We start from the raw sequence: 25,935 nt of genomic DNA on the forward strand, positions 1-25,935 counted from the left end.
CCTTATCGGGGTAGAAGTCCTTGTTCGCTCCAAATCTTCTCCGCGAAGACTATCAACTTCTGTGCAGGTATGACCAGATCCCTCTCCAATGGCTGTCTAGAGGGATGACCCACAATCTTCTCAAAGGGAAGCTGGAGTTGGTTTGTAGTCGTAGTCACGCCATTATAAGACGACTCTCCAGTGATGACTGTCGTGTTGCTGGTTCGGAATATCTTGAGAGATGTAGTACAACTCGCAGAAGGCGAGGATGACCTACTGACCCGTTCCCATTGGCGCAAGGTGATCTCAGAAGTTTCGCCGTTAAGACTGATGGTAGCCACGAGCTTGACAGATGTGTGTCTCTCAAGCCATCCGCATGCATCGAGAGCCAGTCGCCGTGAAGACTCAGAGAGCCCTACCTCCACCACGAAACTCAGTTTTGTATCTGTTGAAGCCGGGGCCCAGCAGCTGTCCGCCTCTTTCGTCCAGTTTCCGACCGTGACTGTCGTTGACCCGAAGGGCCTCATGTCGTCGTAAACATTCATCGCGAGCAGCTCGAGAGAGATGAGGAAATCAAATGATCTTATAGCTAGTCCATGAGCACGGCTCGGCATGACTTTAGCAACCAGGATTCCCGTTTCTGTGTTGAATGAAAAACGACAAAACTTGCTTTCTCGGGACTGATCATCGCTGATCTCGTGTGATTGCGCCGGGGTGACAGAAGAGAATGCAAGGTACTGATCCCGGGTTCGGTCTTGCAAAAGATCTCGGTGCCTCTGCTCCAAGGATTTTCGTAGGTTCTGACTGGTGGTGAACGGCTCCTGCTTGACTTCCTTCGCTAGTTGCGCAAGTGGATCCCCATATATAGAATCATCTGACGAAACCCCATAGTTTGAGAAATCAGAACATAGAGGACCAGGACATAGAGATTCAGAAGAGTCCGAAATCGATCGAAGGGAGTCCATGGCGAAAAAGTAAGTGGGTGTGAGAAGAGGCAAGTGGAAAGTGAGAAAGAGGCAAGCAGGTAAGATGGAGTGTGACTGTGTCTGGACTTGACTCACAAGATACGAGGGAGTACCAAACAATCCGCCGGAAAGAACCACCGGTTGTAACTTGTCACTGACGGGTCCCTGCCTCTGAAGCCAGAAGGAAAGCAGTTGCCCCAAACTCAGAGACCATCTCAGCTGCTTGAACAAGAAGAACCCACACCAGAGCCGGCACCGGTACTCGATCCTCCGGAAATAGTTCCCGCGAACGTGACACCCTGGATGTGCCCAGACCCGGACAAACTACTGTATTGGCCGAAGGCTATGGGATCTTGGTATTGTCTAGGTCACTGTGATCGCCTGTCAGAGGCTGAGTGTACCTTCTCTTCATTGATTCACAGGCCGAGCTACTAGCAATATGCGGCAATTTTGATGTTATCATAAACAGGTTACCTAGTATACCTAAGGTTGAGAGGTTGGGAGGGGATACGTCACAAACCCATCTATGCTTCAGCATTGTTAGTTGTGTGAGAAGATTCAAGAGAACAGCAGTATAGAATCTCGAACAGCGCTCATGCTATATATCCTATCACGAAGACTTGATTACAGGCTACGTACAACTTCGATATCACGCTGCACTTTCTGCAGGAACTCCGAAGTAATCAGAGGCAAGGTTGCTGCGCTTGCCATGAAAGCAATACCTGCTTGATTGGCGGTGATTTGAAGGAAGATCTCTATGATTGGGAATCCGGTTTTGGTGGAGGTTCTGGGGTAAAAAGTGCGGGCCGTCAAGCGATTGAGCACTCTGTCTTGTTTCTCGCCTCTTTTCTTCAATAATTTCCAGTATACAAGAGATGATCAATCATATACAGTGATCTAGACATTCGCTAGCGTAGCGCATTCTACAGCCTAGCCATCGGAGACCAGAACCGAAGCTGATGACATATATGCATGATGGCAAGTACTGTGGAGAAAGAGACCTACAGCTAACCATATTCTCAATTCAAAAACAAGGTTACCTCTGAAACGCCAGTCATTTGTCTAGGTCTCGTAGAAAGAGGTAGGGTGACATCTAGAAACGGGCGAGTCTCTCATTCAAGGTAAATTTGGGGAGGTCCCAGCTACACCTCGAGGTTATTCTGTCCGGAGACATACCCTATTCTAACCTACCTTAACCTGTTTATCCGTATTAAAGTGTAGATCTCACTCTAAGACATATAAGACTTAACAATCTAACTCATATTGACATGCTATGACCATAATATTACATTGATCAGGCTGATTAAGTAGATTAGGGGACCCCCAGATGATCACTTCACCCCCATGATATCGTCATACAGCACCGCACTACACGCGAACATGTTGAATTAGGGAGGTCATTTTTGGTAGGTGGATTATTGCCAGAAGCAAGTAAAGCATTATCAGAACCGAAGGGGTAATAGGTAAGGTAGTATCTGTCCAGAACAGACAGACAAGAAGGGTAAATAAATAACATCATCACGTAGCAGACGCCGATCCGAATCCCGAATTTCGAACGGGAAAACAGTCATTCGTACAATTATTAAGGAATCCAAGAGCATCAAGCGATTAACCAATGTATCGTTTGGCGGTATCATTGCGCACCACTCGTTCAACCGAGTAGGTTTAGACGGGGACAGGTTCCCGTTCTTCTTCGCGGCCGCGCATGTCACCGGCATCGCTGGCCTCTTCCTCGTCGTCATGGTGATAGCTAGGGTGCTGCTCCGCGCCCACCCATGAGTCTCGGTCACCCCTCAAGGGCTGGTCCTGGTTTGAGAGGTCGACTCCATTTTCACGACCCTTGTTGATGTTGTCATGACGGCGCTGAGAGAGCGTACGTGATCGCTGAGACAGGCTGGACTTGACGGAAGCCTTGGACGTAACCCAGTTGGCGAGGGCGTCTTCGCAATCCTGAATGATCGCCTTGCTGGCATCGTAGCCATCATACGCTTGGCGGGTCTCACCGGGTGTGACGGGAGTGTCATCGATGAGGTCGAGAAGGTGTTTCCCGTAACCGGCAATAATGGCAACCTTCTCGCAGTGCTCCCGAAGAGCATCGAACTGGTACTGGAACGCAGCCTTGAGCTTCTCACGGGTGATGTTTGAGAGCTGCGCTTCGGCGACGAGGGACTCGGCTTCGGCGCGGACAAGCTCCTGCTCCAGGACAACGATGCGAGGGGAGTTGGGGTCCTTGTACTTTAGCTTGGCGATCTCATCGGTGATCTTTTGCTTGCCTGGGCCATATTAGTTTACGTCACCGCGTAAGATTATAGATAACATACGGTCACGGCTAGGCTGGACAGAGGCCTCGATATTGCGGATGCTCTTAATGGTGACACGGTACTGGTCGTAACGGTCGACGTACATGTCTTCCAGCTCCCCTACCTCGTAGAGCAAGACACCCAGCTTATCCGTGATATCCGAAACGTCCTCGTCGCAGTTCTCGCCCCAGATGGAGAGTTGTTGCTAAACAGATCAGCATGATGGTCGTCCTAGACATAGAGAAGTACATACCGCGGTTTCCATGCGCTCCCGAGAGACCAACTCCATGCTGCGCATGACGTTCTTCTCCATCTTCACAAGCTGGGAGAGCTTGCGCGCTAGGTCAGGCCCGAAAGCACCGGCGGCATTTTTGCGGAAGGCGTGGCCTAACGTCGTTTAGTCTGCGCTCTTTTCGACGAATGTCAGAAGACATGATTAACTCACCAAGACCACCTTTACCCATCCATCGGTTTGTCTTGGTTGAGGACAGTGGTGGTGGGGGGTTCTCGATCTGCGAGGCGGTCGGCAGCCGCGACTGGCGCATAGAGTATGTGCGATGCATTCTGAATGGTTTGAATAGAGGCTCTGCGATTCGAGATGCCGTGAGACACCTGAGGATGCGAACGACGAAGAAAGGAGAAGATTCGGCTGATGAGACTAGGAATTGGGTTCCTTGAGTCTGGTTTGCGCAGGAGTGACGTGGTGTGGTATGAGGAGGTCGTCCGGATAGCAGCGGAAGGGCCGGGAGACTGCAGGCGGAGCTGTAGGGGGTTTAAGAAGGGAGGAGAAACGACTGAGTTGATGACGCTGGGAAATCTTTCCCTGGAGGCTGGAGATCCAGTTCAGGAGGCCGTCGGTCGATCAAGGTGGAGGAGTTCGAGACTCGGTGACGTCGAGACTCGGGAGGAGCTAGCCGGATTCGGAGGTCACGGGCTCTCAGATGCTGTGGGGAGATCGAGGTATGAAAAACGATTAATAAGAACCAACAGTCTGGGACAGCTGGAACCGCTCCAATAAGTGTGAAATTCTGACTGGTGGAATGTGCAATTGATTTTCGATCGAGAGGAACCAGATAGATCATGCAGGGGGGCCTGCTCGAACATCGAGTGCTTTTATGCTTCAGAACTGTGGGAATTGGAAGGCAGATTTGTACGTCATCGGTGATGTCATTGCTATACGGGCTGCGGCCCAACTCTAAAAATTCTAAGGGGCTTACAGTGAGATCATCGATCGAGACTGAGCAGGAATTGCAGATCGACATGTGCTTTTTCTTTGTTATGCTCTTCTGCTCTTTAATCAAAGCAAGATTTCAGGATTGCAAAGATATAGGATGTGGACATGGGCCATAGACAAGCCGGTGAAAAGCATGGCGTTCTCGAATCTGGGTTTGATATCGAAACTAAGCTTAATTAGAAGAATCTATATCGATCCACTTAACCATTCAGATCGCGGAGCACTTGGCTCAATCATCAATGCAACCGCCACGAACGGTGGGTCACAGCATCTATCCTGGCGATTATTACATAAAACACATCTACTCTGTATCTAGCCTCATGTCTTTGCTGCCTTCCGGCCTCGTCTCTTCGTACCACTCATAGTGCCCAGGCCGTTTTCTGCGGCGTCCTGTGGTGCAGCTGCCCGTTTGGTACCTTTCCCCGTACCCTTTCCCTTCCGACGGGACCGGGAGGCAGGCTGATCCTTCGAGCTAGGTTCTGCCCCGGCATCAAGATGCTCTGCATCCTGATCGGCTCCAGCCTCCCGTCGGAGCCGGCTGAAAGCCTTTTCCATTCTGCTCTGGCCGCCGGAACGGACGCGTGGCGCAAACGCTCCTGCTCCTTGGGGGCCACTGAAGAAACTCGTGATATTACTTTGAGTTCCCTCTTGCTCCCTCTGGTTGATGTCGCGAATGACAGGCACGAGTACTTCATCGGTCCGTTCCTGACTCCAACCGATAGTCGCCATCAGGAAATTCCGAAGCCCATGTAGATCGGGCACACCCCATTGGAAAGCCGATGGGTCCCTGTCCGCTTCTGGCTCGAGATAAGCTGTGTCAACTCGCGTATCCGGGAAGGAGGGCGGCAGGAAGATCTTCGTGGCCTGTTTTCTAAACTTTTTGTAAAAAGCCGCATGGCTGCTGTTGGACATGTCGGCCCCTGTCTGGACCTGAGTCCACCAGTCTCGAAATTCCTCGAGGGCGCCGAATTCGGTCAGGATCTCCAGGGCTGTCACTGGCCCAATGCCGGGAATGCCTTCTGTATAATCGCTTCCAAGCAGGTGGGCGAAGCTGATCAGTTTCCTCCGATGGAGAGCATATTCCTTCTCCAAGTCCGTAGTAAGGTAGCACTCAACGTACTTGCTCTGGTTGAACATATTCTTGTAGACGCGAGTTCCACCAAACAGGAATATATCACTGTCGTCAGTGATAATGCCATCCACAAGCCCTAATGAGACAAGTTCCGCACACTGCGCCTCCGCCTCCATGGGCGCTGTGATGTACGGTAATCCGAACAAACTTAACAGCTGCTGGCATTCCGTGATCATGATTTGCGTCACCTCATCCGCATCTCTGCGGTCTTTCTTCTGCTGTGAGCGCAGTTGCTTGAGCTCTTGCTCGTAATCGAACGTGCCTTCATTTTGAGAAGTAGAATTCAAAGTTGCCGCAAACCGAACATGCTCCTCGCCCTCAGCCGCGAGCTGCCTCATGAGCTCCTCGTCTTCTGGATCAGAGAAGCCTTCATCGTCCATATCAATCGTTTGACTGAGCTCGGCCTGATCATAAAGCGTATTAGGCACTTCTTGTATAGTGACGTCTTCAAACGCAGGCGATATTTGCTCAAACTTCTCGCCTTCACTGGCGACTACATTCTCCAACGGTATTGTCACGTCTTCAAATTCCGGAGTCTGTTGTATCGCTGTAACAGGGGTGGGGTTCTCCGACTCCATTGTGACGTCTTCAAACTCTGGCGAAAGAGACCGCTCGTGTGTCTTACCATCGGTCAGCTTTTGCTCGAGGGCATCCGCTTCGTCCTTCGCAATCCCAACATCTCGTTCAGAACCTAACGAGATCACAGCATTAGGTGACTCTACATCCCGCGATTGTAGGGGCTTCGAAATCTCAGCATCTCGTTCAGAACCTAGCGAGGTCACAGCTTTCGGTGACCCTACATCCGGTGATTTTGGGGGCGTCCGAGTTTCTTCCACTTCTGCTGCCTGCCCCGGGGTAGCTTCATCGGCTTCTGATTCTGGGTCGAGATCAATGACTTTGCTCTCAGGCATTTTGTCGACGTCTATGACACTAGGCGATCGATGGTCTCTCAAAAACAAATGATCTGGCGTCATGACACTGTCGCGGTAATTTTCCAAGTCATTATCATTTCGATCGGCGATAAAGTCGGAGTTTTGCTGCTGTCCAGAAAACCAGGGCGGAAGAGGCACGCTTTCCTTGGCTTCCTTTGAGGGTTCTTTTTCAAAGCCACCGGCATCTGGTTCGACGGGCTGCGGTTTTTTGACGTTGGAAGGCTTCTTCAATTTGAGGGTTTCAAAAGGTAGGGGGCCCTCGAAGGAATGGCTTACAGCGGCTTTGGGAGGCGCCTTGGTCCTTTTCGATTGAGCCACAGCTGCTGCAAAATCCAATTCATCGTCGCTCTCTGCAGTGGGTTCAGCTGCCATTTTGCTTGGTGGTTCTAGCGAAGGAACCCGGTTCACAGGAATCTCTGGCATGTCTATGTCGTGGTCCATATGATCTGTAGGCTGTAGAGACATTTCGATCGCCCGTTGAAGGTCTTCGTCGTCACTTGCCGCAGCACCCTCGAAGATTTGGTCAAGCCGTTGAGCATGATCATGGTCTTGAACAAAGAGGGCATCGGCGTCCGCATCCTGCACCTCGGACCCTTGCATGTGCTGTCTCAACGACTCGTCAAATACGCCTGGTTGAAGGAATGAGAGCTTTGGAAGACGGTTAAGACCCTCGATGGGCACATCCTCAAAACCACCATCTTCGTCTGAAGCTTCGGGCTCTGGCGTGATTTCATGGCGAAAGTATCGATCAACATCGATAGGCTTCTCTTCCCGGCCTTCGTTCTTATTGCCCACAACACCTAGTACCCAGCCGCCTTCGACCGAATTGTCTTGTACAAGCACATACTCCTTTCCACGCTCACCAGCAATACGCTGGCCGGAATTGTAGAATGCCTCATCACCGTTCATACCGTTGATATTCATTAAGCGTTGAGTCAGATCGTTCCTTTCCTTAACACGCTCGATCTGAAATCTGGAGAAAGCCATCCGATCCGGAAACATAGTATCCAGCTGTTCCTTAGAGTAACCCATACGCAATCGACTGCGGAGTCTCGCGGCATTCAGGATATTGTACCGGTCGGTAGCCGGAAGGCTGAGAAAGAACGGACTGTCGAAGTCGATCTTCGAAAAGTCGTAAAGATTGATGTCCTCGCCCTGGTGAAACTGCCGCGCATACTCTTCTAGCTCTTCTTGGGACATAATACGTGGGTCATTCGGGGCTCCCATTTCGTGGAGGGAGACCTGCATATCTGGCAAGTGATAGGCATCTTTCTTCCGAAACGTCCGAGACTGTTGTTTCTGATTCTCAGTCATGAACGTCTCCTCAACGTAAACAGGATTATCCGGGACTTCCTCCACTTGCTCCTGCCTTCGATTCCTGCGCTTGGCTATTTCTTGCTCGGCAGTGCGTTGCAGCTGCACAGCCAGAAGCTTGCTAGCCGTCTGCACTGCATCTTCCCTGCGTCCCTCCCGCCTTTTTTTCCGGTTCGCGATGGTTTGTCGCTTCAGGACAGGGGCGCCACCGTCAAACACGAAGACGGGCTTGATACCGAAGTACAAGAGTTTGCATATTCGGCGAAAGAATCCAACAATATGCGAGTTGCGGAGCGCGTTTCCCTCTTTATCGCGCACGGCTTTCAGGAACTGGTAAATCCAAATAGACGCATCGACGGCGAGTCGTTTCCTGTTGAGTGTCTCGAGCTTCACGGGTCGGGCGCACGGTTGAACGATAGTCCAAAGTCCCTGGACACCCATGTTCGCCTAGGCGCAGAGAAGTGGTCTGTATAGGCAGGAGACATGCCAGGGCGAGGACACGGCTGAGGCTCGGATGAGATCATTCAAGGCAGAAACCCCCGCGTCGCCACTGGACACGAGGAGCACGAGATCACGTGGCAATTAAGCCGGATATGGAGCCTTATCGATAAGAAGATTACATAATTCTTATCGGGAGATTTTTGTGACTTTGGGCTTTTATGCGGGGAACATCGAGGTTTTCTACGAGTAATTGACCTGCGGAGGTGAGCCGATGTGGCTCGCTGCTATAAGATATGGGTTCCTCACTCGAGGTAGGTATTGGCTCTACAGTTCCTGCGCGTACTAACCCGACCTAGCACGTTGATGCTTGCCTCCCTGTCACCACACTAGAGGTATTTGATCTTGGAGGGGCCAGACTCATTCTTTTGGGCCAAGGGACATTTGCGCGCCTAGTCGAGGAAAATAGCGGAAGACTGCTGGCCTACCTAAGGGTATTCAACATCAACCACGTTCACGGATATACAGTCCTCCATGAACAAGATGGAGAAACAAGCCATGTTCAACTTGTTGCTTGGGGAGGCCAATCCTTACGACTCATTGAGTTGAACTACTCAGTTAGCTCGTCCGGAGAGCCTACCGTGTCCTTGGCCGCTGCAAGCTCCGAGTACTCAGCCCCGGATTGGATTATGGCCGGGTGCCCGAGCACGGACGGCAGTGCGGCGTACCTGGTTACAGCGCACAATGCTGTTCTGGGCATGTCTGTGGTGGAAGATGCGTCTGGCCGGAGGATTATTCATCTCCGGCAGCTTGCGGTGGGAGTCAAGTCTATCCTATACTCGGCCCAAATCGTTCCGGTTTCCCCCACGAACCTCTTGGTGGCAGCTGGGACCGTCTTTGGCGAGATCATAGTTTGGTCATGCTTTATCCGGAGTAATCAAGGCTCTGCTGCCGATGCAGTCAGTGCCATACATCACTTTTTTACCGGCCACGAAGGGTCCATCTTTGACGTCGAGATATCCCCAGAGATTGCTAATCTCCATGATGATCTTCCGGGAAGGTTATTGGCGAGCTGTAGTGATGATAGGACCGTGCGCATTTGGGATATATCGGGTTGTGAGAATGCCTCTCCAGACCAGACGCCCGCATACTCAACGGATGGTTTCGAACTCCGCGGCACTGGTTTTGGCCAAGCGAAGAGTGGCGAGCTGAACTCGGAGTCTTGCGTTGTTAGTGCTTTTGGTCACGGAGCTCGAATCTGGGGCGTGCATTTTCTTGCAAACCAATTCAGGAAGAACAAGATCAGCTTGGTATCTCGAGGGGAGGATGCGCAGTGCCTGGTGTGGGATCTCGGCTGGAAGTCGTCTGAACCTGAATATGAACTAACAAACACGTACTCTCTTCGTCCCCACAGCGGTAAGCACATCTGGTCTCTTGGTATGTCTGCCGTCGGTCCGGAAACTACCATATACACTGGAGGAAACGATGGAGCTGTACGGACCTTTCGACTCGTCCAGGAGACCGGAGAAATAGTATGCCCCAACCGCACTACTCACCTCGCCGGTACACTAGGCTCGGAAGGCGCCAAGGGTGGCGGGTTGAGAGCGTTCGAATTTGTGACTCCAGACTACTTTCTCGCAGTAACCACACGTGGCGAAGTCCAACTTGCATGGGCCGAGTCTCTGAATACCGCAGACCGACGTATTGCTTGCGAGACGCTGTTTGTCGAGGAAGACCTAAGTTTCTATACAATCATCGCAGGTTTGCCATACCAAGGCGTTGCCTTGCTTGGAAACAAATTCGGTCTTATTCGACTCTATGATCATAAGACGAGGTCGCTGACTAGTGTCGCAACAACAGGCCAACGACCGGTTGGTCTTTACTTCTTAGATTATCGGACAGGAGCAGACGGGTGCGTCGTGTTAACGTTTTTAGCAACATACACCAAACTGGATACGGCGGAGTTATTCCACGTCCATCTTTCTGCTACGGAACCTCGTGTGGAGAGGGTGACGCTGCGCGTGCCGCAAGGCTTCGACATTTCGAGCGCTTCCCTAATCCATTACAACGAGTATCTTGGTCTGGGGTCCAGATACGGTTCATTCGTGGTGTATAAAGTGCAACAGACCGGGCCACTCGAACCTCTTTTGAAGGTCGCCAGAGTCCATAGTAAAGATGGGCTGACGAGAATCATTCCTTTCAGCTCACTGTCAACCACGGATAGTACACCGTCGGAATACTTTTTAACGTGTGGTCGGGATGGATTCTACCGCGTCAACGTGCTGGATGTTTCTGGAGACGCCGTGTCTTTCCGGACTGTGCACTCTCCCAGTACCTCTGGGTTCAACGTCGAGGGCGCTTACATTAACAAGTCCAACGATCTCATCCTCTACGGTTTTGGCGGGACGGGCTTTGTCGTCTGGAATGAGTCTACACAATCAGAAATTGCGAAGATTTACTGTGGCGGTGGACATAGGCGCTGGGCATTCCATCCTAGCGAACGAGATGGCGAGGGTCTGCTACTGTGGTCAAAGGCTGGTTTCAACGCTACACATATCAATGCCCAGGCTACAAGCCCGATACGCGCTGGCGCACACGGGAGGGAGATCAAAGCACTGGGCACAGTTCAACCCGGCAACGGAAGCCCCATGTTCGTTACCGGTTCAGAGGATACTACGTTGCGCATCCTCGCGCCCAAATCGCCACAGCGGCCAGGTCCATGGGGAGCACTAGAGACACAGCGAGTCTTGACAGCACATGACTCTGCCCCGCAGCATATCGCGTGGTCCAAAGATGGAAAGTTCCTGTTCACGAGCAGCGCAATGGAAGACTTTTACGTGTGGAGAATCCGGTCCATTCCATTGTTCGGGCTGGCCGCAGCTCTACAGGGCTGGTGTCCGAAGAGTCATCCCAAGTCGGAGCTCCGCGTGACATGCTTCGACATTCTAGAGGTGGAAGATGCACACTCCGAAGCTGAAGCCAGCTTTCTGCTTTGCCTGACCTATTCCAACTCCACAATCAAGGTCTTTCATCTGTCATGTGTCAACGACGACGGCTATTTCACGCTCCTGGCCAGCGGCACATACACAAGCAACTGCCTCACTCAGGTGCGGTTCCTGAGAACCGCATCCTCGCTGTGTCTGGTAACCACGTCGACAGACGGACACTTTACGCTTTGGGACATAACCACCGTTCTACAGAAATCCTACCATCTCGACCAACCGCTGCGCCTGAAACAGTCGCTCAGTTCCCTTTCCATCACGGAAGAGGCCATCGCCTGCGAAAGCAGGCACCAAATCCACTCGAATTGCATTAAGAGTATAGACATGGTCCAGCTGTCCAGCACCACCACCTTGCTACTTGCAGGAGGCGACGACAATGCCATCACGCTCACACTGCTACACACAGATAGCGGAGCAGACCGCACCGCAACAATAACAATCCCGGACGCACACACTGCGTCAGTTAACGCCGTCAAGGCGATCGAAGAGTCATTGACCCGCAGCGGTGGAAAGGTACAGCTAAGCTTTGCCTCGTCTGGGAACGACCACCGCGTCAAGCTCTGGCGGGTGACTATTGACATGCAAGATCGGCCGGTCCTGGATGGGGTTCAGGTGCACAATGTGCTAAACCGGTACAGCCCTGTAGCAGACATCTCGGCATTGGATGTTGTTCGTGATAACGGGGAGTTGAAGCTGTTTGTTTGTGGAGTTGGAATGGAGTTGTTTACTGTTGAGCTTTAGGCAGTGCGGTTGTATATGACTGATTCAAGCGGTGGAATGGATAGACTTGTATATACAAAAGAATAGAACTGAGATCTAGAATTGAGCTCCTTTTCTCTTGAAATCCGTGGTTGAAACAATGTTTGGTACAACAACCATTACTCCGCCCATCCTCTGCCGCAACACTTCTGCCTGGCCTCTTCGGGGAAACCTGTCCGGGGAAACCTGTCCGTGGCAAACAAGGCAGTCCGGTAAAACATCGTGTTCCCGTGGATGTCCTCTTGTTTAAGGAGTATCCATCTACCCACAGGACCCCCAGGCCCCTAGGCAATGCTTAGCATCCTAAGCGAGATTAGCTGCTCAACCCTGAATAACCAGGAAATCACTCAGGTCAAGCAAATGATGATATCTGAAGCGGGAGGACATGAATACTGAGTCGAGCGCCCGGTGCAGGCCAATCATTTCCAAAGTGGACACGGCCCCGTCCTGTTTCATCATCTTGTGCCTCATCCACAACCACATTTCCAGTGTTTCACTTTGACAGCTTCTGGAGCTTGTCTTGCCTCGTACATGCGGGTCATGGTCCAATAAGTCCGTTCTGGATTTGGATCTAGAAGCCGACGTCCGGACGCTCGGGGCATGAGAGTTGGCATTTAAAACAGCCAGTTCGCCCGTCTCAAGATGCTCTCCCCTGCCAGAAAGTATCGCCACTCTTTTCGGATTGCTTGACGCATCCAGTTTTTTGTTTCTTCCGTTCTTTCTCTCACTTTCATCATGAAGCTCAACACTCTTTTGGTGGCCGCCGCGGCTGGTACCGCGATGGCTGCTCCCCAGCTCAAAAAGCGCTCTTCTGGCTTTACTTGTACGTTCTGGGCTATTCTGTCTTTTAACCACTTTGTTAACTAAAACAGTCTTTGGTGTCAGCGAGTCCGGTGCTGAGTTCGGCGAGAGCAACATCCCCGGTGTCTGGGTATGTCTTCAAGGAGTCGTTGCTTCGGAGTAGACTGACAATGCATTACAGAACACCGACTACATCTTCCCCGACACCTCAGCCATTTCGACCCTCATCTCCAAGGGCTTCAACTCCTTCCGCATCCCTTTCCTTATGGAACGCTTGACTCCCGAGATCACGGGCTCCTTCGACGAGGGATACCTACAGAACTTGACCTCTGTACGTCCGTCACCCTTAGCTGATTACCCTTCTAACAAACCAGGTTGTCGATGCCATCACCAGCGCAGGCGCATGGGCCATCCTCGACCCCCACAACTACGGCCGATTGTATGTCCCCGTCCGTCCTATATATGTGCCACTCTAACAGACACCAGCAACGGCGAGATCATCAGCACCCCCTCAGACTTCAAAACCTGGTGGCAGAACGTAGCGACCCAATTCGCAGACAACAAGAACGTCATCTTCGACACCAGTACGCCACCCAACCACCATGCCTGCCCACAAACCAAGGCATGATGCACTTAGACATGATACTAACCAGCCACAGACAACGAATACCACGACATGGACCAAACCCTCGTGCTGAACCTCAACCAAGCCGCCATCAACGGCATCCGCGCCGCAGGCGCCACAACCCAATACATCTTCGTCGAGGGCAACTCATACACAGGCGCCTGGACCTGGACGGAGAACAACGACAACCTCAAATCCCTCACAGACCCGCAGGACAAGATCGTCTACGAGATGCACCAGTACCTTGACTCCGACGGCTCAGGCACCTCCGAGACCTGTGTTTCGAGCACGATCGGGGCGGAGAGGGTGAGTTCGGCGACGCAGTGGCTGAAGGAGAACGGCAAGCTGGGCGTGCTGGGCGAGTTTGCGGGCGGGGATAATGAGCAGTGCCGCACGGCGATTACGGGGATGTTGGACGATTTGAAGGAGAATGCGGATGTTTGGCTGGGCGCGCTGTGGTGGTCTGCTGGGCCTTGGTGGGGGGATTATATGTATAGCATGGAGCCGACGGGTGGGGTTGCGTATCAGGGGATGCTGAGTACGTTGGAGGCGTACATGCCTTAGGTTATAGGGCACAATAGCCTTCGGCTGGGACATGTCTTCCACGGTATACAAGGGACCGCTAGCTTGTGTGGTTAGCCTACTTGTTCTGGGAGAGCCCTAAGTTTGACCAAGTCAACGCTCTTCAAGAAAATTATCTGCCTCTCAATACGGTACTATGTACAAGCAAGACCCAGTCCCCAGACCTATGTACATATCTTGCAATTTATACAGCCCGACACATCAGAAATTCACCTCCCAACCGGCCGGAAGCGCATTCTCAAAGGCGCCTTCTGCCACAACTGCTTAAGCCTCGCCTCCTCAACCCAATCCCCACTCCCCCCAACCGCATCCTCAGCCAACTCCCAGTCAAAAGCAAGCACCGCCTTAGCCAAGGCAATGCGCATCTCAACCCACGCAAGCGTAACTCCAATGCACATCCGGGGCCCGATGCTAAAAGGAACTGTATACGGCTTCGCCGCGGCGCCAACATCGCACCAGCGCTCGGGCCTGAATTTATCGGGCTGTTCGCCCACAGTACGGCCATCGTGATGGATCGCCCAGACATCGGCGGAAACATACACACCCTCCGGGACGAACGTGCCGTCGACGGTCTCGCCGCCCACGGGGCTAACGCGCGGCGGACCAACGGGCGAGGGAGGGAACAGGCGCATCGTCTCCTCGAGCACGGCGTTGAGGTAGGGGAGTCGGGCGGTCGCGTCACCGGTCACCTCAGCGGGATTGGCAAAAGTGGTCCGCACCTCGGAGCGCAGGCGCTCGAGGCAGTGTGCGTGGGCCGGCTGCGAGAGGTACCACATCGCGGCTGTGAGAGCCGTAGCACTGGTCTCCGCGCCGGCGGTCAGCATAACCATGGCCTGGTTCGCGAGGACGGTATCGGACATCCAGCCTGCGCGGATAGCGTGCGCGAGGAAGTCGTCGACGTCGCTGCGTGCGGGGCCCGCTTCGATGCGCTTGCGGGTTAGGGCGAGCGTCATGGCGCCGTGCTGCATTATGGAGGTGACTGCGGCGCGGGCGGTCGATGAGATATACGGCATCCAGCGCAGCAGGGGGCCGACGAAGGCGAGGCGCTTGCGCAGGTTGAAGATCGAGCCGCTGTAGGTTGCGTCTAGGAGGATGGAGACCCAGGGGTGGCTCTTGTTGTCGCGGGTGGCGTTGAAGGACTGGCCGAAGGTGAGTTCGCCGATGATATCGAAGGTCAACCACTCGAACCACTTGGAGATGTCGAGGGGAATGGTCCCGTCGCGGCCGCGGGCTGCAATCTGCTTCACCCAAAGGTCGACATGGGAGTGTACGATTGGCTCCTGGGTGCGGACGGCGGAGGGGCGGAACTGGGGGGCAAACACCTTGTGCTGGCGGGCGTGTTCTTCCGGGTCAAGCACGAAGGCGATGTTGGGGTGGCCGTTGTCATAGAAGCGATCGGACTTGGGGAACAGCTTGCGCGTCTTGGTGGGCGCGCCGTAGATGTCGCGGAAGGCCTGGGCTGTTGCGAACGAGAGCTCGTTTGGGGCGATGCGCACAATGTCGCCGTAGCGGCGATGGGCTTCCTGGATCTTGCGATTCCACAAACCGCCCGTCCACGCTGATGCATACCACAGCTCTGACACGGCTGCGAGGGGTGGGCCAGGGTATTTGGAAAGAGGATGCAGCCAGTAGAGGTAGGCATAGGTTGCAAGCCAGTACGCCGAGACCAGTACTGCAGCGCCCGCCGCGAGAGTCGCAGGGGACAGTGAGATGACTGTTTCCAGTGCCATATTCGCCCCCAAACCTCAATGCAACGGAATATTTCGAGGCAGAATCAAGGCCGAAAGGAGAGCAGTTACGGGTTTATTAATGCCAGAGACTATCAACTCCAAGTCTCGTCTTCAACCGTTATGGACACCACTGCGGCCCGGTCCCCTGACCCATGCTGCTCGGGTTTCTTTCCTCTGTGCTCCAAGTCGCAAACAGGTTGGTGGCGTGCCAATCAGCGGGATGTAGATTACTTGGAGATGGTGTCACTGGCATGGCATGGAGGATGTGGGTCGAGTGTCCCTACTCCGTACTCCGTAGACTCCTTCCACAAACTGTTAGCACTGCAGCGCATCTCCACCTCGCCTGTCACTCTCCCGGGCCCGCCAGCCAGCCGTTGAACTCTCTTCTGTCATCTACGAAGTACGAAATGAGTGAAGACAACATCAGATCAGACGAAATCCAGCACCGAACCCCGATCCTGTTCTTCACCAGGGTAATCATGCAATGCCACGGTGCAGACAGCTAGACCCATCCTGATCCTGATCCTGATACCATCGGCCGAGCAACCCCTGCCTAGTGCCTGCACCCTGGCCATGGCCTCGCTTAGCCGCTCATACCCCGGTCAGGGGCGCAGAACGCTTCGGGCCAAAGCCTGGCATCAAACCGATAAGAGGTCAACGGCCGTCCAGTGGACCCGACTAGACGGTGCCGATCGGTTTTGACAGCTGCACCGTGTCAGTCCGTGCTGGGATCACGATCCGTCGTGCCCCTCGGCCTTCGTATAGACTATACCTATCGTCTGCGGAAGGCTGTTTGTCTGCTCTGCCGATTTAGTGTAGTGAGTAAGCCGTAGTATAAAGTACCGAGGGCGTCATGTCGTGTGTGCCACTCCGTAGTCGTGGAATCCTTCCGATCCTCCTTCCGTTTTTTTCGTACTTTGTACTCTGTCGCTCATTTTGTGTCTTTCTTTTGTGCGGGCGTGAAGCCCATCCTTCCCTCACGATCATGGCCTCTCCAGAAACCACATACATGGCCGACCCGCCGGCGGGCGTGGAGCGGTTCGAGGGCGACTCTATCCAGGCCAACATGGCGGCGTGCGCTATCACCACCGCGGTGATTGCCTTGGCTGTTGTGGCGCTTCGTCTGTATACGCGCTTCTTCCTGACGGCGGCGCGGTTCCAATTCGACGATGTCTTTGTCTGCTGTGCTGTAGTGTGTTCCATCATACTGATACCAATATCGTTCAAAAGTTAGTCTGCCCCTGACGAAATATCGGTATATACTCACAATGTACCGAATAGTCATGCAAGCCGGCGTAGGCCTACACATGTGGAACGTAACAATGGCGCAGTACAACCCCGGCCTGGGCGTCGTAAGTGCACCTCTCTCTCTCTCTCCACAAACTAACAAAAAACAGTGGACGCTCGTCGCAACAATCTTCTACGCCTGGGCCGTCGTCCTCTCCAAGCTCTCCATCCTGGCCTTCTACCTCCGCCTCTCGCCCCAGAAGTGGTTCCGCATGCTCACCTTCGCCCTGATGGGCATAACAACCTGCTACGTCCTCGTCTACACCTTCCTCTTCCTCTTCCGATGCAACCCCATCGCCCAGAACTGGGACATCACGATAACAAGCGGGTCCTGCATCGACACCCGCACCATCATGACGGTCCTCAGCGTCGCAAATATCCTCATGGACGTCGCGACCCTCCTCCTCCCCATCCCCGTGATCATGCGTCTGAACATGCGGCTGGCGCAGCGGATCTCAGTGGTCCTGATCTTCTCCTCGGGTATCTTCGTCTGCGCGATCGCGATCAAGCGCACGCTGCAGATGCTCGATGCGCTCACCTCGCCGGACTACACGTGGGACATCACGGAGCAGTTCTACTGGTCGTATATCGAGGTGAATGCGGGGATCCTGTGTGCGAGTGTGCCGGCGCTGAAGCCGTTTGCCAAACGCCACTTGGCGACGGTGTTTGGGGGGTCGTCGCAAAGGTATCATCGCAATGCGAATGGGGAGAGTGGGCAGGGCGCGACGGGGCAGGGGGATCGGGATACCGATGCGATTATGTTGAGGTTGACGCCGAAGAGGGCGAGTTATACACGGTTTTAGAGGGTTTGCGGCTGCATATATAAGCATGTCATCAAAATTTAGAGAATAAATGTATATTTCTTCACAATGGCCGCAGAGTTTGATGCTCACTTGAATCTTGAGATGGTATAGATAAGTAGAGTATTTGAATGAAGGGTCATGGTCCGATAATCGATTATGGTGGATGGGAGTTTTTGGAGGAGGAAACCCGAATCTTAGCAATTCCCCGGTACGGAGTACTTTGATGGGGGAACAGACCAGAGAACGGTCTTGATCAAAAGTATTGCAGCGCCATGATAGTATAATAGTCATCAGGGGTCAAGAATGAAATGACGACTGAGATCTGCCGCGTGTGAGGTCACGAAACATGCATGGCTGGAGAGATAAAGGTGGCTGGTGTTGAAACAAAGCGCTGCCTCATCCTTCAGGCAACAACAGCATTTTGCGGGCCCAGGCCCACTCCCAGGGCTGAGCTCAGCCGCACCGGAGATTTGACCTCACAGCCGCAAGATAAGTATGATAATAATTCCGAGTCTCAAAAATTGGATATCGCGATAATCTGGAACTCGTATTCAGCATTTACTGCGTTGGTACAATGTCGATGCCTGGTGAAGAATCTGCCGGGGCTGAGCGAGTGACAGCCCATCATACGTACTCCGTACCACGGGCCGGGGGATTACGAAGCTCTGCCCGAAATCTGGATCAGGGCGTGTGGGGTTACAAGAGACCGATCCAACGGCGCCAAGACTGGAATGGTGAAGCCTACACTCTTAACCTCTTCGTGCTCATTGCTTTCAGTTGTAGATTGGGGTGTGAGGAGAGCTAGTATCTGTCTTTGACATAATATCTGTACCTCTTACTTCCATACTAGACTGCATTGACCGTTTAATGCTAGAATTCAACGAGGCTGGAGACGTCAGTGACGCGTGGTAAGGCCCAAAGAGGCTAGCGCGGGTGAAGATCAGCCACAGGGAGAGTTTGTTTGGGCTTAAATTAGAAAGAGGCGAAGTCGCTCACTGCGCCTCTCGCTTTCCAACGCATCATCCAGCCTCTGATAAATATCTTCCTCTCGCCCTGCTATCAGATCTTTATCCATTGTCTGTCATCTCTCCATCAGCTCCAACCTTACTTCGACCTCGCATAAATTCTCCGACCGGAGCCAGCTTCTCAAAATGGGTAAAGCCGGCCGCTTCGTCTGCATCTTCACCCCATACGTCCTCACCATCGCCGCCTTAATATGTCTGATTGTCGTTGGACTGGGGTCTACCGATCGTGGCACTGATTCTACACGGGATCTCTACTTCTTCAGGGTATGTTTCCTGCAATTGTTGTCTTCGTTCGCGGCTAACTTCTCAGGCCGATCTACGTGATCTAAATAGCTCCACATCGGCCCAAAGTTCAGTATCCAGCGTCCTCGATGACCTCAACATCTCCGTTGACGATGGCGATCTCGGTTCCGCGCTCGATGAAGTCCAGCAGTACTTCAACATCCCTGACTTCTACAATATCGGTCTCTGGGGCTACTGCCAGGGCAACGTCACCTCCAACGACAATTACAAAGTCTCCAACTGCTCTTCCCCAGAAGCGCAGTTCTGGTTCGACCCCGTCGAAATCTGGAACCTCAAGGCTTTGGGCCTGCAGAACGCCATCCCCGATGACCTCCAAGACGCACTGAACGTCTACAAGAACGTCTCCAAATGGATGTCCATTGCCTACATCATCGCCTTCGCCGCGACCGGCCTTGAGATCCTCCTCGGTATCACCGCCATCTTCAGCCGCTGGGGCTCGTGCGTAACGACCCTCATCGCCATCGCCGCGTTCCTCTTCACCGCCGCCGCCTCGGCTACATCGACCGCCATGTTCGCCGTCATTGCTGGCGTGTTCAACGACAAGATCAAGCCGTACGGAATTGAGGGACACATGGGCCGCAACATCTACGCCGCCACTTGGCTCGCAACGGCCTTCTCGCTAGCTGCCGCTCTCTTCTGGGCTATCAGCTCCTGCTGCTGCTCTGGCCGCTCGCCTTACAACCACCGTCACGGCCGTAACCGCGGTGGCATCACCGCCGAGAAGGCCCCCTACACCTACGAGCCCGTTGGCGACGGCTACCCTTCTCCTCACCCGCCTTACCAGGCCGCCGCTCCTCAATACCCTGCGCAGCAGCGGCCAACCTCATACGAGCCGTTCCGCCACGTCTAAACATAGACTCAGAAAACAGAAACCCAAAAAAAAAAAAAACATTGTCTTCGGCTCGATTTCTCTTCAAAGAGTAACGACATCATGCAAGTTGCACTGACTTGATTTATACCTGGAATATCTCTTCGATTGCATTTCATTTGGATGGGCATGGACATGGATACGGATTGGAAGACTCTTCGATTTTGTTTTATTATCTATTTTCTAGTGGCTCGGTACGGATTGGACCGGGACTGGGATGGATGTAGATAGGTTTTACGCACGATAACGATACCCTCCTTGAGAATGAATGAATTATATCATCAAGCTACACCCTGACTTTCCCCTACATAGTCACTTCCGAATTGCCTTGGAAGCTGGTAGATAGACTTCATTCGCAGTATCACCGAGAAGATATCTTCTGTATCATAGTCCGCGCAAAACTGCACGCTCTCAAAAATGCTGAGACTAACTAAGCCTGTACGCAGTCCGTACCGCGAATCAATAGCCCGGGAAGTAGAAGGATAAATAGACAGGTAGGTAGATAGAACAACAGAATAGTGATGAAGCTGGTACAAATACATCCTGCTAGCCGGCCAGCCGGCCAGCCGGGTATGATTGAGAGGGGAGAAAGGCGAACGCTCGATGCATACATATATCGCAAGTCAAGAATGGGAAGGATGAGGATGTCGGGTTATGGATGGGTGAGGTCCGCTATGACACCGTACCGATATTGAAAGCGCAAGGGAATGCAAAAGCGTAACAACGCAATCATCAAATGCCAGTAACTCGCAGTTCATTCATCAAAGCCATCGCTCGCAACTCGTGTCGTCTCATCTCAATCAGATCACATCGTCTCGTCTCGTCGTCTGCGACCCGACAGCGCGTTTGCTTCAAGCTCGCGGGATACGCTGAATAACCCCCTTCTCGTCAACAGGGATATTCAATCCGCCTCGCCGGTTCCGAACAGAGAGGACGTTCTGATCCGCGCGCGCCCACTTCTTGAATGGGGTGTGCGGGTCGTCAGACCAAACGGGTTTGGCCGGGAAGATGTGGCGGAGGGAAGTGAACCAGTTTTCGTTGAGGGGTTCATCTTCGTCTTCTTCGTCTTCGTCTTCGTCGGTTGCGTTTTCGGCTACGTCTTCGTCTTCGTCTGCGGCTTCTGGCTCCTCCTCTTTCTCAGATGCGGCTTCTGGCTCCTCTTCTTCCTCCTCAGATGCGGCTTCCGCTGCCGCTACCTCTGCGTCTGCATCGTCCACCATTTCTTCGTCCGTTTCCGTTGTATCTCCGGCTATGTAATCCTCTTCATTTTCTTCGTCTGAGACGGCGTCCTTGGCCGCGTCTTCTTCTTCTTCCGAGACATCGGTTGCATCCTTGACGTTGTTCGGAACTGGGACTGGGACTGGGACTGGGATTGGAGCAGCACGTGAAGCAGAGACAGGTCTCTGCGGTGTTGAGTGCGCCGGGAGTTTGTTTCGGGATGGAGTCGGGGTGGAAGCAGGCTTGATCTGTCTGCCGGTGGTGTTGATTGTGGCTGAAGATGGGGTTCTAAAGACGACTTCAACACGTTTGTTGGGTGTGCTGGCTAGTACTGCCCTCGGAGCTAGCTTTTCTGGAGTTGGACCTGGGGGCGGCTCCTTGGTTTGTACCGGAGTTGGAGCAGGAACGGATACGTTGTCCTTGTTACTAGTTTCTCGGACTCCGGAGTCCATGACAGCGTCCGAGGCCGTGGTCAGAGCTATATCAGCAGCTGGCTTTTCGGGCAGAGCTTCTGCGGGAAGCGTGCTGTGTATAGGTGCCGGCGCGGGGGCGGGTTCATTTGCTTTGTTGAACTCTGTGTTTGGGACTGGACTTTCAGGTAATGGTTTTGCAGGAAGCTTGCTTTCCACCTGCGGCGACTCCGGTGAGATTTCGTCTTCGCCTAGCTCGACGCTGGCCGTTTCGTGAGCTGCGTCGTCCAGGTCGATGTCTGTATCGGCGTCTTCCATGTCTTCGTCACTGTCTTCCAAGACAGGAGAGAATTTGGGTGCCTTTTGTGCATGGTGACCGGCATCTCCCCGAGCGGCAGCACGAGCGGGTTCACTGTCAGGGATGCTATATTGCGACGCAGATTCAGCATCACCCTCACCTTGATCAGCCTCACTTTGACCATTCCCGAACTGCCTATCCTGAGCCGCCAGCTCTTGCGCCGTGAACGAATGCGTATGGAGGTTAGAAAGCTGGTCTCTCAGGCTTCCCGTAAATGATACCTTCGTGTCGTTTAGCTCCCGCGACATGTCCATAGGCTCATCAATAGTGACGACCTGTGCGGCGCAGGCAGTGATATCCGATATGCCGAGCCTGCGTTTCTTATAAGTTGGCTTTGAAAAAGTGTCCGCAAAATACTCTTCATACTCCGACGGCTTGATGTTGTTGCTGTAGCAATCCGCAAGGTAGGAAGGATAAGTTTCAAGGTTTTTGATGATAAAGTCGTCCCACAAAAAGGATCTCTGCAGACTCCCGCGTTCTCGAAAAGATTGCAATCTCGAACACATTTTGGTGAAATGCTCGTAATCTCCGTTGTAGCTCGGGTAGTTGCTTCGAAATGTCTGATAAATCCCCACCGCTTCCATGGACTGCGCTGAGTTGATAATGTAGCTCTGGTGACGGGTAATTATATGCTCGTCGAGTCCACCTTCGACTTTGAATGCTGTAGGCTCATGATCGACCTTGGCTCGCTTTGAGGGCGAGCCGTGGTCACTGTCAACGTCGGACGCGAAACGCTTTAGTGGAGATGCGCGGTCATGCCTAAGGGGCGTGCCTCGTGCAGAGCCGCGTATGCTTGGACTCACAGGGTCATCAATTGACAACATGGACGATGAAGGCATATCGCGGTAGGAGGAAAAGGCTTTCGAGGATTGGGAGTGATACGTGAGAGCAGCAGGCATGCCCACATCGACAATTTGCTGTCCTGATGATGTATATGCGGACCACGGGGTGGGTTGCGTTGCCGGCCCTTGACTGCTTAGAGGCGTGCCCATGACGTGCACATGATTGGGAGGGTTGGGTGCAGTCGCTGGGACAGACCTAGAACTCTCCTGTGATGTCTGTTCTTTGCTATCTCCTTCGTGGCTAGCGTATGTGTTGAGGATGCGTGATTGGGAGGAGGATTTGTCAGCTTGGGACTGGAATCCTGCGTTACCGAGACCTGTCCTTGAAGCCTCTGAGTTCGACATGGCGGGATGCGATTTGCTGCGAACCACTGGGGTCTCAGCTACCTGAATTTTCTGACTTGCTGATTCAGGAAGGGTTGGCCCCGAGCTCGAAACCCTCTCTTGTGTGGACGTTCCTTGTTGAGTGCTACCGCTTAGCGGCTGAGGATATGCAACGCTCATCTCCGAGTCAGAACTGGCGTCAGATTCATGTTCCTCATCGTGAGTCATGCCTGGAGCAATGGCTTCAGCATCTGACGCACTATTCATGTCTGAATCATCAGAACTAGAACTGCCGTTGGGTTCATGAGTGTCTTCAAGAGGTAGACCTGAGCTAGGGGCAACGACCTCAGGGCTTGGCGCGTCGTTGCTTTCCGCATCAGAACTGCATTCCGAATCATCAGAACTAGAACTGCCGTCGGGTTCACGAGTGTCTTCGAGAGGAAGACCTGGGCCAGGGGCAATAACCTCAGGGTTTGGCGCGTCGTTGTTCTCCGCATCAGAACTGCGCCCTGGATCATGGCCATCGCCATCGCGACCTATATCTTGGGCAATGGCTTCGGTATCGGGCGCATCGTCCATTTCTGAATCGGAACTGCCGCCGTCAGATGCCATTCCCGCGTCAGAACTACACCCCTCGGGTATATGTCCACCATTGCCAGCCATATCTGAAGTATTGGCTTCCGGATGCGGCTCACTCTCTGCATCTGCCGTTGCCTGAGTCGGGTCTGCATTCTTGTCAAGTTGGGGCACTGGATTCTCCTCGATCGTCTGCAATTCGAGATCGATGCGCTTTACCAGGTTACGCTGCTCCCTCGGGTCCCGCGACTTTCGAATACGCACATCTTCATCTCTAACTGGACTGCTGTCCGTCGGCAGGACACCGCGGCTGGGAGTCCGTTCAGGCGATGAGGACCAATCTGTCACGGATCCAGTTGACGCTCCGTCGGTTGGCTTGCTAGGGGTTGTAGGACGATCATCATTCACAGATTCCGGCCTCTCCGCTTCAGCCTGAGTTCGGCGAAAGGCCAAGTCATTCCATTTCGCTAGAAGCGCCGGAGGTACGTTGCCAGAAACTATATTGCACCCAGCTGGAGGCGGATACCATGGCTTTGGGTCAGATTCTAGAAGCTCCTTTTGATCGGCGGGCACCGTAACGTCAACGCTGCTGATTCCATCCATACCTTCCCAAGGATTGGCATACTGGGATGCTTCAAGTAGCAATTGCCTCTCGGGTGAATCTGGGGATTTTGATCTCTCAGGAGCCTTCTTTGGTGATTGCCGCGCTGCAATGGGGGCTGGAGTGGTTCGTTTGGTCGATCTATTATGGGATTGGCGGTTTATTGACTGGGAAGCAGGTGGTTCTGAGCTGACATTCACCAGTACACCTCTATCCCCAACTGCTGTCGCACTCTGTTTTTCACGTAATCCACGATGCTCATTGCTTGTAGATATATGACTTGTACGGCGAGGTCTTACTGCTTGTGGTGGCTGCACATCCATAGACATTTCTCGACTGGGTTGTCTAGTCTCTGGTCCCCGTGTTGGCACGAGGAGCCCCAACAACTTCCCCGAGGGCGCCGCATTGTGAACTGAACTTTTCTCAGGAGACCTTGGAGGATCAGGTGGAGGCAATTGAGACATCAACTGACGCTGTGCATGATGTGTATGGCCGTTGACTGCCTGGGAAGGAATATCACCGTGTTCATTGCTCTGCCCGATGCTGTCTACGGTATTGACTGTCTCTTGGCTTGTTTGATGCGTGTCTCTGAAAGTTTTCACTCTTTTCAACAGCTTGACCAGAGCTGGCTTCTTTGTGACAATTCTTCCTCTCGGCGGCTCCTGGGCCTTCCCTCGTGCCCATGCGATGCTGAACCGTTTGACATACAAAATGACTCCAGGTGGCGATGCGAAGCATTCGTACACCAGCTCGAAACTGTCTAGCTGGATTGTGTAGTTGAGAATGCTGGCTTTGTTAAGAGGTTTGTTTGGAAACTCTTTATTATATTCCTGTAGCGACTCCTTTGACAGGATGGCATCGATTTGCGTATCTAGGTCGGTCAGTCTGGCTTGAACACTATTGTTTACTTTGCGCAACTGCAGAAAAAAAAGTTATTAGCTAGCTATCGGCAACAAGAAGCCCATGACCTACATCGTTAATCCGCGCAAAGCGCTGGGTGCGGGAGGAGAACCGAAGGTTGCTCCCATCATCTTCCCAATCTGAACCGGGGTCTTGCCCCGTCACGTAGATTGAAAGACAATGTTCAATGAGGGGTGAAATCCAGAAACTCGAAGAACTCATTGTATATTCAGCCCGTGCTACGTTCTGAGGTCATTTGCGGCCGTACGCGACATGGTATTTCTCCGGAGCTGGCTGAGATTCTGCATTGAAGGTCACGGACTTTCTGTAAGAGGTTCCGCATCGGAAGGTTGGAAGACGATGGAATGAGGGATCATTGAGGAAAGCAACGTATCCAGCCAAATTATTAATATCAAACAGGCCCTGCGCACCTCCCCCAGAACTGAGCAGACGATAAGCTGAAATTGTTGATGAAGCCGACGCGGTCGTCGCGTTGTCACAGCCACAACCGAGATTACGGTACGTAGACAGTCACTAGCCACAACCGGCACAGCCACAACCCCACGTCACTCCTTTCATGATTAGGCAGTGAGGCACTCGGGCTCCAGGCCGGACTGGACTCGAGAG

The 25,935-nt window shown here is 53.0% G+C and overlaps 9 protein-coding genes across 9 annotated transcripts; 4 read left to right on the plus strand and 5 right to left on the minus strand.

The window, feature by feature from the left end:
- Nucleotides 1-2: 2 nt before the first annotated feature.
- On the minus strand, nucleotides 3-944 carry DSM5745_08793 (uncharacterized protein; the record flags this gene model as incomplete). Its single annotated transcript, XM_026750809.1, has 1 exon — nucleotides 3-944. The coding sequence occupies one exon, from the start codon at nucleotides 942-944 to the stop codon at nucleotides 3-5; it is 942 nt and encodes a 313-aa protein (XP_026600822.1).
- A 1,665-nt stretch (nucleotides 945-2,609) lies between these two features.
- On the minus strand, nucleotides 2,610-3,807 carry DSM5745_08794 (Eisosome component PIL1/LSP1 family protein; the record flags this gene model as incomplete). The annotated part of the gene is made up of 4 exons (XM_026750810.1): nucleotides 2,610-3,217; nucleotides 3,266-3,449; nucleotides 3,498-3,631; nucleotides 3,690-3,807. The coding sequence occupies 4 exons, from the start codon at nucleotides 3,805-3,807 to the stop codon at nucleotides 2,610-2,612; spliced, it is 1,044 nt and encodes a 347-aa protein (XP_026600823.1).
- Nucleotides 3,808-4,796: 989 nt separating this feature from the next.
- Nucleotides 4,797-8,297, minus strand: DSM5745_08795 (ssDNA endodeoxyribonuclease RAD2; the record flags this gene model as incomplete). The annotated part of the gene is made up of 1 exon (XM_026750811.1): nucleotides 4,797-8,297. The coding sequence occupies one exon, from the start codon at nucleotides 8,295-8,297 to the stop codon at nucleotides 4,797-4,799; it is 3,501 nt and encodes a 1,166-aa protein (XP_026600824.1).
- Nucleotides 8,298-8,590: 293 nt separating this feature from the next.
- Nucleotides 8,591-12,037, plus strand: DSM5745_08796 (tRNA (34-2'-O)-methyltransferase regulator RTT10; the record flags this gene model as incomplete). Its single annotated transcript, XM_026750812.1, has 2 exons — nucleotides 8,591-8,608; nucleotides 8,654-12,037. 2 exons carry the CDS (start codon nucleotides 8,591-8,593, stop codon nucleotides 12,035-12,037), a joined length of 3,402 nt encoding a protein of 1,133 aa, XP_026600825.1.
- Nucleotides 12,038-12,790: 753 nt separating this feature from the next.
- On the plus strand, nucleotides 12,791-14,045 carry DSM5745_08797 (glycoside hydrolase family 5 protein; the record flags this gene model as incomplete). The annotated part of the gene is made up of 6 exons (XM_026750813.1): nucleotides 12,791-12,878; nucleotides 12,928-12,986; nucleotides 13,038-13,187; nucleotides 13,231-13,295; nucleotides 13,343-13,440; nucleotides 13,516-14,045. 6 exons carry the CDS (start codon nucleotides 12,791-12,793, stop codon nucleotides 14,043-14,045), a joined length of 990 nt encoding a protein of 329 aa, XP_026600826.1.
- Nucleotides 14,046-14,272: 227 nt separating this feature from the next.
- On the minus strand, nucleotides 14,273-15,793 carry DSM5745_08798 (cytochrome P450; the record flags this gene model as incomplete). The annotated part of the gene is made up of 1 exon (XM_026750814.1): nucleotides 14,273-15,793. One exon carries the CDS (start codon nucleotides 15,791-15,793, stop codon nucleotides 14,273-14,275), a length of 1,521 nt encoding a protein of 506 aa, XP_026600827.1.
- A 985-nt stretch (nucleotides 15,794-16,778) lies between these two features.
- DSM5745_08799 (uncharacterized protein) lies at nucleotides 16,779-17,883 on the plus strand (the record flags this gene model as incomplete). The annotated part of the gene is made up of 3 exons (XM_026750815.1): nucleotides 16,779-17,022; nucleotides 17,075-17,145; nucleotides 17,191-17,883. The coding sequence occupies 3 exons, from the start codon at nucleotides 16,779-16,781 to the stop codon at nucleotides 17,881-17,883; spliced, it is 1,008 nt and encodes a 335-aa protein (XP_026600828.1).
- A 1,151-nt stretch (nucleotides 17,884-19,034) lies between these two features.
- DSM5745_08800 (SUR7/PalI family protein) lies at nucleotides 19,035-20,061 on the plus strand (the record flags this gene model as incomplete). Its single annotated transcript, XM_026750816.1, has 2 exons — nucleotides 19,035-19,172; nucleotides 19,219-20,061. The coding sequence occupies 2 exons, from the start codon at nucleotides 19,035-19,037 to the stop codon at nucleotides 20,059-20,061; spliced, it is 981 nt and encodes a 326-aa protein (XP_026600829.1).
- An 869-nt stretch (nucleotides 20,062-20,930) lies between these two features.
- DSM5745_08801 (uncharacterized protein) lies at nucleotides 20,931-25,530 on the minus strand (the record flags this gene model as incomplete). Its single annotated transcript, XM_026750817.1, has 2 exons — nucleotides 20,931-25,325; nucleotides 25,381-25,530. The coding sequence occupies 2 exons, from the start codon at nucleotides 25,528-25,530 to the stop codon at nucleotides 20,931-20,933; spliced, it is 4,545 nt and encodes a 1,514-aa protein (XP_026600830.1).
- Between the last annotated feature and the right edge of the window lie 405 nt (nucleotides 25,531-25,935).

This window comes from Aspergillus mulundensis (assembly GCF_003369625.1).
Source record: "Aspergillus mulundensis strain DSM 5745 chromosome Unknown scaffold_10, whole genome shotgun sequence".
In the NCBI taxonomy this organism is placed as follows: domain Eukaryota; kingdom Fungi; phylum Ascomycota; class Eurotiomycetes; order Eurotiales; family Aspergillaceae; genus Aspergillus; species Aspergillus mulundensis.